This window comes from Ostrea edulis, chromosome 1 (genome assembly GCF_947568905.1).
Source record: "Ostrea edulis chromosome 1, xbOstEdul1.1, whole genome shotgun sequence".
Taxonomy (NCBI): domain Eukaryota; kingdom Metazoa; phylum Mollusca; class Bivalvia; order Ostreida; family Ostreidae; genus Ostrea; species Ostrea edulis.
Window position 1 is genome coordinate 107,903,380 of NC_079164.1, and position 10,461 is coordinate 107,913,840.

General features: G+C 35.0%; 1 protein-coding gene across 3 annotated transcripts in view; it reads left to right on the plus strand.

The window, feature by feature from the left end:
* The window catches only part of LOC125666820 (receptor-interacting serine/threonine-protein kinase 1-like), a 542,042-nt gene extending 534,452 nt beyond the window's left edge, over positions 1-7,590 (plus strand). Inside the window, exons 1-5 of one of the 3 annotated variants that reach the window (XM_048900138.2) lie at positions 1,893-2,012; positions 3,076-3,125; positions 3,988-4,075; positions 5,759-5,923; positions 7,182-7,590. In XM_048900138.2, coding sequence (XP_048756095.2) covers positions 3,096-3,125; positions 3,988-4,075; positions 5,759-5,923; positions 7,182-7,450 — 552 coding nt within the window. In that variant the 5' untranslated portion in view covers positions 1,893-2,012; positions 3,076-3,095 and the 3' untranslated portion in view covers positions 7,451-7,590. The other 2 variants (XM_056153237.1, XM_056153238.1) reach the window with 2 other exon arrangements.
* The last annotated feature ends 2,871 nt before the right edge of the window (positions 7,591-10,461 follow it).

Here is a 10,461-nt window from a genome sequence, read left to right on the forward strand (position 1 = left end):
GACCCCTTGATATACCAGAAGTGGGATCAGGTGCCTAGGAGGAGTAAGCATCCCCTGTCAACCGGTCACACCCGCCGTGAGCCCTATATCTTGATCAGGTAAACGGAGGTATCCGTAGTCAAAATCAGTGTGCCAAGAACGGCCTAACAATTGGTATGAAACACGTCAGACAGCAATTGTAGGTTGTAAATGTATTGGCAAACTAGATCGTTATAACGACCATAAAATCTGCGAAATGCTGACTCTAAAAGAGACTGCTGGAACCCCAGTATCATAAACTTGTTTGTCAGTAGCCTGCTTCGATTTAAAAACTGACAATAAGCAGAACAAGCTCTTGTGTATCGAATCAGTTGAGAGATATGAAGGTGATAATGGAATATTGCTACATAAATATGGAAAGTTGGCGGTGGAGAAGTTAAATTGAAATCATCTCGTTTGTCATAAAGTTGAGTTGTTAGTTTGCCGTTAATATCTACTTTCAATAAAATATCTAAGTATGAAGCAGAAGTGGATGATTCTGTGGTGTCCTTTATTTCGAGTTCACTGGGATGAAAGGCGAAGATGACGAACAGTGATCAATCTCATAACTCCTATAAGCAATACAATATAGATAGTTGGGCAAACACGGACCCCTGGACATACCAGAGGTAGGGTCAGGTGCCTAGGAGGAGTAAGGATCCCCTGTCGACCAGTCACACCCACCGTGAACCCTATATCTTGATCAGGTAAACGGAGGTATCCGTAGTCAAAATCAGTGTGCAAAGAACGGCCTAATAATCGGCATGAAACACGCCAGACAGCATTTAACCCAATGATAGGTTGTATTGACAAACTAGATCGTTATAACGACCATAGAATTTGCGAAATGCTGATTTTAAACGCGACTGTTGGAACCCCTGCACTATCAACTTGTTTGTTAGTAGCCTGATATATGTAGATATATCGAATCGACATATGAATGAAAATTATTGTTAATAAATAATACGTCATCGATATATCTAAATGTCGAATTGAAGGCCACTGCAAGAATTTTTTTTCCTCTCACGTAGAAATTTTTGAATAAATTCTGCTTCATAGGAATGTAAAAACAGGTCAACTAACAAAGGAGCATTCATGCCCATGGGAATTCCAACAGACTGTTGGAAGACTTGATCACCAAAGACCACGAATATATTGTCAATGAGGAACTCCACCACATTTTTTATTTCAACTTCAGAGTACTTGTGCGTGGAATCAGAGTGGTGTTTAACATAGTAATTATTTGGATGACTGACCACTAGATAGGAATATTTGCGTTTTCTATTTTCGTTGAAGAAGCCATTAATATGGAATTATGGACTGTGCGGAAAACATTTTTTACCGTACCTATACTGGATTCCTAAACTTCATAAAAACCCTTACAAACAAAGATATACATTGCTGGATCCAGTAAATGTTCTACCAAGCCCCTATTTTTGCTCCACACGAAAATATCAACAGCTGTGAAGCTTTCTCAAATCAACAACATCAAAACGTACGACTTTTCAACGGAGTCGAAATTCTCCGAGTCGTTTCAATACTTTCGGTACTTTGATTATTCTATGTTATGTTTTAGTGTGGGCTTTTTTTAATTCATTACATTTTATTTTCATTCTTAAGACCCTTTTTTCATTTTATTTCATTCGTTTATTTTTATTACCGCATAGGAGCATAGGGATGATACAGAGGCTCACATTTACTCGTAGGAATACGAAGTACACAGATAAATTATAGGGCCTAAATGATTCCAAAAATCATAAAGATTAAAGGCTTTTTGGTTTGTTTTGTTTTTCATCTTTCCACACCAAACATATTTCGGAATGTCAAACAGTTTATTGTTTTTATAAGTTTATTAGTAAAGAAGGAAATTGCATTTCAAGAATTTTGCCTCTTTTGGGAACTTTTCGTCAATTAGTCACTTTCTACAACATTTCTACTTTCGGTTTGTATTTTGAGTCACTGGAATTTTTCAAAGATTCAAGTTCTTTTCAGTGGTAAGTTGATACAATGATTCTTTACACAATACACTGACATTTCTGTAAACCTAAAACAACAAATTCAACAGTAACCAGGGTATGGTGAATTCTCAGCTGTTACAAGAAAACCAGTAGGCCTAGGGTTTCATTTATACTCTAATCTTGCCGTCGGATTGAGAAACTTGTGCCTTCAAAATTATACATGATTTTTTTTTTATTATTATTATTTGCTTATTTTGTTTCACGTTTTGTCGATCCGGTCAACTTTCGTAAATGAAGTGATAACGTCAATAATAAGGTGAGGTCTAATAAGCTGAGTGTCTGACACGGAAAATGTTCAGTAAAAATCATTTTCAAAATAGGTTGGTGAAAATAAGCATTGACTGACTTATCACGTTAATAGGCATATTCCAGCTTAATTTCATTACCAAACTTGTCAGTTCTGGGAGGGGTTCATCCTTTCAAAAATTCATTTTTAACAAAATAAACATTGAACACTGTTTTCAATTTTTATTGATTAACTCTTTCTAAAACTTTGATTTAATGATTATGTAAAATTTTCTTCAACTTTAATTATAAGGATTAAATATGGGCAGTGTAATATAGGTAATAGCAGCATCTGATTTAAATAAAAATCAAAAGTGGTATAACTTGGTTACTCTAATAGTTCATGTACAGTGTACTTGTAAGTATTACTTACATTGGGTTAGTATAAGCTAGCAAACAAGTCATTTACATTCATAAAGGTGTGTGATATTATAAGTGAATGGGACCTGAACATGATCATCTGATGGCAGTTCATTTGATAAGGGCCAGAACTTCTTTTCTCCTAGTTTCTTTGAAACGGGTTTTAGGGTGTGTTTTTTTTTCACATTAAGAAGTAGATGAACCATAATTAATATGATGATTTATTGTATATGCTTTTGCAGTGTATAGTGTACCACCTGTGAATTTAACACTGATGAAATATTGAGTACAAAGAATATATTGGATCTGTTTTAGAATTACAAGGTGATAACCTTGTGTATAGTCAGACACAGCATTCAAATTGAACAATAAAATAAGACAGCTCTATTTTTAGTTGACAGGTAGACCATAATCATGGAAGATGACTTGACTTGTGAGTCAGAGGTAAGTTACCCAGGATCATAACACTGATCAGTCTTCATTAAAACTTATAGGTTCTGTAAGACAGGCCCTCAGAACGTTTGGGTATCATTGATATGTGTAATATCTCTAAAATACTGTAATATACATAGGAAAGGTAAAACTTTATGGGAGGAAAATGTAGTAGTTGGGGGCTGTATGGGTGGTGGATATTGGCCTGCCCTGATAGCTCAGTGGTTAGAGCACCTGACAGAAGATTCAGGGGGCCCGGGTTCGCATCCTGGTCCATATGTGGCAAGAAATTGGGTGGCAATTTTGTAACCCGGTTACACTACAATACAAGGGTACTGGTACAGATACACCTACTTCTCTTCAGAATCAGGGTTAAAATGGCAATTTTGTAACCAGGTTACACTAGAAAACGGTTACAAAGTTAAATGCAGGGTTACGAGAGTTACAGACCTCTCTCTCAACAAAGATAAGTGGGTGTTGAGAGAAAGGTCTGTAACCCTCTGTATCGAGGGTACCCAAGTGATCTGAGGACCTATTGTGTAGGCCAGTAAAATGGAGATTCATCTTGTAAAAATATTTTACTTACCCGGTAATGATATATCAGCATATACTATAGAATATTACACAGCACAATTGTTTTGCTATGGATTGGTAATGTAGAACTAAATGGGCTTTTTACAAGCCACTTCGTTAGAAAAAAATTAATTAAGACATGCTTAAGATTGAGGTGTATTTACATGTAACATATATATTATAGAGGATTATGATATGAAAATATATTTTGTACTAAAGTAATTAGCCACATTTTCAAGGGACATTCTTCAATAAAGAGATAATGCTATTATAAATTACGTTTGTTGATTTTTTTTTCCAGATTGAAACAGATGCAAGACCGGGTTCCGCAGATTCTCCTAAAAAATCCAGAAGTAGTGATCAAACTAGAGTCATCCAATATGAACACAGTAAATAGCATAAGATTTTGAAATTATTACTAAAACATACCTATTGATAACACTAAAAACTGGCTGTTAAAACTGACTGGCAAAAATCCATTTTGAATGATGAACCTCTGTGCAAAATGATTATTATACCTCAGTATGTCCTATTTAAACACAATTGTGAGTTCACCAATTATGTTCCATTTATCAACATCTAATTGTCGGTTACTAAATACCCACAGAATCTGAATATAAATTGTGGTGGTTTTTTTTTAATTGATCATGCTTACTTAATAATAAATATGTACCATTACAGATGTAATAAAATTTTTTTACCACTTTGACTTTTTACTGCTACTTGTTTTGTATACAAATGAAATGTGGTGTCAAATAATGTGGAGATAGGGGTCTTTCTAGTTGTATTTCATAATTGATTATGAAAATGTTCCAATATCCATTCACTTCAAGTTCATTAGAATATACTCTTAAGGTAGGTAAATACTATTAGAAATTTCTGTCAATCAAAAAAAAATGTCATTTAAATAACTTTAACAACTCATAAACTAACTAAAAAAACCCATGTTAGACATACCTTTGCGGATTTATTTTTATACTATATGCTACAGAGCACATATACCACCAAATACAAAAGCCAAATTAAAACACAAGGATGCATGATCTCATGTTTTATTAATTTATGCACCAAAGCACATCATATTAAGCTATAATTTATAAAAATCAATAGATATCCATTTACTGAGAGAATTTTTAAAGATATTCAATTGAAAACATACACAATTGCTGTTTAATCTGCTCACATCCTTCAGGAAAAAAAATCACAGAATATCGCAATTTTGAAAAATTTTGCACACTTTGAAAATAGTAAATTGTAACAGCAAATACAGTCTTAAAATCAAGATTAACAGAATATAACAATATATTATATGTAAAACATACTGAAAATTTTGTCCTACCAGACAATTAGAACACGAGGGTGGGGAGGGGGGGGGGGGGGGGGGGGGGTTGGGCACCCCCCTTCCTTTTTCTCACAATTTTGTGTGTGTGTGTTATTTTTCTTTTCTTTTTTTTTTTTTGGCTATCAATCATTTCATACATAAAAATACATACATGCTATCTCATAGAAAAAATAAATATAGTGTAACATACAATTCATGTAGATTCTAGCAACTACAACTCATGTACAAATACTTTTGTTTCTTGAAAGTACTTATGAAGAAGAGTTCAAATATTAAACAACTTTGCTGATGATTTTCTGAGGCTTCATAATTCTGGGTTTCTTTGAACCAAACACAAACTCACTACGTGTAAAAACAGTTTGAATTCCACTGTGAGGGTCATGCCTATGTATGATTTTTAACTTGTTCAGGCTTAGATTGCAAGCTATATATTGAGCCTTTTAGAGATCAGTGTAGATATTATATTGCTTTGTACCATTGGAGCTAGTGAGGACTTGACACTATAATAATTCATGGTAAATATATCTGAAGATTCACATTTGAATGCTAAATTTGACTCGCACAGTTCTCGTAAACTATAAACATCAGACAAAGAAGTTATAACCGGAACTTTCTTGTCGGTGTTTAAAATTTAAAATCGGATACGTAAAAGCACGGCCTTTCCTTAAAGAACCTGTAAGATTGGATCTGACATTTATTAGAATGCTTACTACTTAAGTTTGTCTTTCAGGGGGTGGAGGACGAACTACAATACATTTACCCACAGACTCTAAAGAGAAACTGCCAAATATACAAATTGGAGACCAGAATTTTATGGTGGTAGGGGATCCTTCAGGCAGTTCAAGTTCACAGGGGAAGAAGAAAGTCAAGAAAAAGGATAGAAAGAAAATTGAAGGTGTGTATATTGTCTGTTAGATGTTGATGATAGTGTAATCTTTTCTGAAAGCAAAACTGGTTTACAGAACAGCCTTGATATTCTCAGTAACTATTGTTCAAATTGGAAACTTCAAGTCAATGTAGATAAATCTAAAGTTTTGATATTTAACCTAAATGGCAAACCTCAAGGGAATGAATTTACTATTAATGGCAATTCAATACAAATTGTACCAAAATACTGCTATTTAGGTGTTATGATGAAATGCAATGGGAGGTTTAACTTAGCAACAGCTGTGCTTATTGAAAAAGCTAGAAAAGCAGGTTTTAAAATGAGAAGAATTATTGGTATTGATAACCCATGTAAACTTTTAGAATTTTTTTTTGATGGTATTGTTCAAACTCCAACATATTCAGAACACTGCTGCACGTCTCATATCCAGGACCTCTCGTTACAACCATATCACTCCAATATTAAGAGAACTACACTGGTTACCTGTGCAGTATAGGACACAATATAAGATACTTACTTATACTTACAAAGCCTTACATGATGAGTGCCCAACTTATATCAAATAATTACTAGAGGTATATAAGCCTACCCAAAATCTTAGGTCTATAAAACAATCAGTCACTTTAGTTATTCCAAAAAGTCGAACCGTAACATACGGAGATCGGTGTTTCAGAACAATAGCTCCAAAACTGTGGAATGCCCTTCCAGAACATGTAAGGGACTGTAGAACACTGTGTGCATTCAAGAAGTCACTGAAAACACATTTTTTCCATCAAGTTTTCCAGGACTAGTTTCTATCATTTCAGTCATTCGTGTAGGTTAGATTCTGTGAAAAACTGTGAAAACTAAAGACTGTGTGTCTTAGCTTTCGAGTACCATTTTGTGATGTTTCATAAAAAAAAAGGGGGGGGGATTGTATGTTTTAATGTATTATACCTGAGACATTATATGCTGTGTGTGCGTATGTGTATTTCATTATTATTATTATTTTAATACGCCCTGAAACTGATGTTTATTCTTAACTAGCATATTTATAGTATCTTGTGTTTTCATGTTTTATATGTACAATGAGGATAGGTACAGCTTTTAATGTTTTATTTATTTTCTATGTATTATATGTATAACATTCTCTTGTAAGGTATATATGCATTGTAAAGCACCTTTGAGCGTACATAGTGTATGAAAAGGGTGCTATATAAATATGGTATTATGATTATTATTATTATTATTATTTTCAATGAAAGTCTCATATTTCTGTTTTTACCAGTACCTGACCGAGCACTTACTGATGAAGAATGTGACCTAATATCCGAAAATCTGGGACGTGATTATAAAAAATTCTGTCGGCGGCTTGGTTTCAAAGACGTTCAAATTGAACAAGTGGAACTGGACTTTAAAGATGAAGGACATTATGAAGTTACGTACCAACTTCTCAGAAAACTGAAACAACTGGGCAAAGACAAGCTTCAGACTGTGGTTGATACTCTCCTGAGTATAGATAGGGGTGACATTGTGGATGAGTTGAATATTACATGAATTGTATTCCATATATTTAGATCATGAAGAAATGAAATAGATTACTAGTATGATTGTATATACATGTTGTAATTTATAAACTGTACATTTTATATGAAAAATAAAATTATAGGTAATAAAGGAAAGATATTTCAAAAAAATTTTGCTAGAAAATTCATGAGCCGTGTGTGTCTGTAAATTCCATATAGGGTCAGAGTTAACACACCCCCCCCCCCCCCCCCCCCCCCCCCATTTCCAATAAAAGCATCAAATACAACATAAGGGTTATTTAAACAAACACATCTTCATTTTGAAAATAATAAAATAAATGACAGCTTAAAAATCTTTGCTTTTTAGCTCACCTGAGCTATAAGCTCAAGTGAGTTATTCTGATCACCCGTATTCCGGCGTTCGTCCGTCTGTAAACTTTTAACATTTTTTACTTCTTCTCAAAAACCACTGGGCCAATTTCAACCAAAGTTGGCACAAAACATTCTTGGGTAAAGGGAATTCTAAATTGTTAAAATAAAGGACCAGGCCACCTTCCAAGGGGAGATAATCAAGAAAAGGTAAAAATAGGGTAGGGTCATTAAAAAATCTTCTCAAGAACCACTCGGCCAGAAAAGATGAAATTTATAGATAAGCTTTATTAGGTAGTGCAGATTCTAAATTGTTAAAATCATGGCCCCCGGGGATCGGATGGGACCACTAGGGGGGATCAAAGTCTTACATACAAATATATAGGAAAAATCTTCTCAAGAACCACTGAGCCAGAAAAGCTGAGATTTATATGAAAGCTTCCGGATATAGTGCAGATTCTAAATTGTTAAAATCATGGCCCCCGGGGATCGGATGTGGCCACAATAGGGGATCAAAGTTTTACATACAAATATATAGGAAAAATCTTCTTCTCAAGGACCACTGAGCCAGAAAAGCTGAGATTTATGTGAAAGCTTCCTGATATAGTGCAGATTCTAAATTGTTAAAATCATGGCCCCCGGGGGTCGGATGTGGCCACAATAGGGGATCAAAGTTTTACATACAAATATATATGGAAAATCTTTAAAATCTTCTCAAGAACCATTGGGCCAAAGAAGGTCACATTTACATGAAAGCTTTCTGACATAGTGTAGATTCAAATTTGCAAAAACCATGGCCTCCAGGGGTAGGTTATGGGCCATAATAGGGACTACGATTTTACATGCAAATATATATGCATGGAAAGTCTTCTGATATGGACCAAGGTGACTCGGGTGAGCGATATGGGCCTCTTGTTTTAAAGAGTTGTAGGTGACAATATGTTTATGGCTAACTAGCAGCATTCCCTAACCAACCAACCCCAACCCCAACCCCCCCCCCCCCCCCCCCCCCCGGAAATATAGTTACATATAGTTACTAGAAAAGGCAAAATCAAAACTTGGGATAAAAACATCAGTTGGTTTATTTGATTTGATACATTAAGATGAAAGGTGAAGATACCAAAAAGTGATCAATCTCATAACTCCTTTAAGGGATACAAAATAGAGAGGTGAGCAAACACGGACCCCTGGATATTCAAAAGGTGGCATCAGGTGCCTTAAGGAAGAATAAGCATCCCCTGTCGACCGGTCACACCCGCCCTGAGCCCTATATCTTGATCAGGTAAACGGAATAATCTGTAGTCAAAATCAGTGTGCCAAGAACGGTAAACGGAATAATCTGTAGTCAAAATCAGTGTGCCAAGAACGGCCTAACGATCAATATGAAACGCGTCAGACAGCATTTAACCCAAAGATAGGTTGTATTGGCAAACTAGATCATTATAACGACCATAGAATTTGCAAAATGCTAACTCTAAACGACACTGTTGGAACCCCTGTATCATCAACTTGTTTGTCAGTAGCCTGCCTCGATTCAGAAACTGATCATGCGCAGAACAAGCTCTTGTGTATCAAATCAATTGAGAGGTATAAACCCCATATGCTGGTGATATGGGATATTGCTACATAAATATGGGAAGTTGACGATGGAGAAGCTGAAATCATCACGTTTATCATAAAGTTGAGTTGTTTGTTTGCCATTAGTATTTATTTTCAATAAAATATTTTTAAGTACAAAGCAGATGTACAGGACTCGATGTGTTTTTTTTTTTGTTTTTTTTTTTAATTCACATGGATATATCGAATTGACCTGTATAAGAATGGAAATGATTATTGTTGATAGATAAAATATTGATATATTTACATATGTAAATGTTGAGTTGAAGGCCACAGCAAGAGATTTTTTCTTCTCATGTAGAAGTTTTTGAATAAACTCTGCTTCTTCGGAATATAAAAACAGGTCAGCTAATTTCAAAGGAGCACAATTCTTGTCCATGGGATTTCCAACAGACTGCTAGAAGATATTGTGAATTAGGAACTCTAGCAAAAAGTTTTTAAATTTCAACTTCAGAGTTACTTGTGCGTGGAATCAGAATGGTGTTTAACAAAATAGTTTTTAGCTCACCTGAGCTGAAAGCTAAAGTGAACTTTTCTGATCGCCTGTTGTCTGTCGTCTGTCCGTCTGTCTGTAAACTTTTTACATTTTCGACTTTTCTTCTCCAGAACCAGAGACATATAACAGTTATATGTCTATGCCAGAACTAACTGCAATAATGTAGCCCTATCCAATTTTTTTTTAATTCTGACGTTTTCGGGATAGGGCTACAATTCCATAGGATCTCCGTAATGGTGCAAAATAACTTTATGAATAACCGATAATAAACTCTGTGTATTAGTCCCAAATGTTGTTTACACCAAAAGGAGTACCAACTTTGTGCTCGGGTATGTCTAATAAAGGTGTTTTTCATTAAATACAATGTACAGCATGCAAAATTCTTCGTCTGCTCCACCATGCGTGTTATCGCGAGATCTCGTAGGTGGATCTAATGAAAAACCTAAGCATTGACATTCAGCGCGAAAATGTAGTTACTCGAGCCACTTCGACAAAGAAAGGAAAATCATATTGTTGCAGAAAGAATTTACACTCTGCTGTTCGGTTTTTAACTTGATATT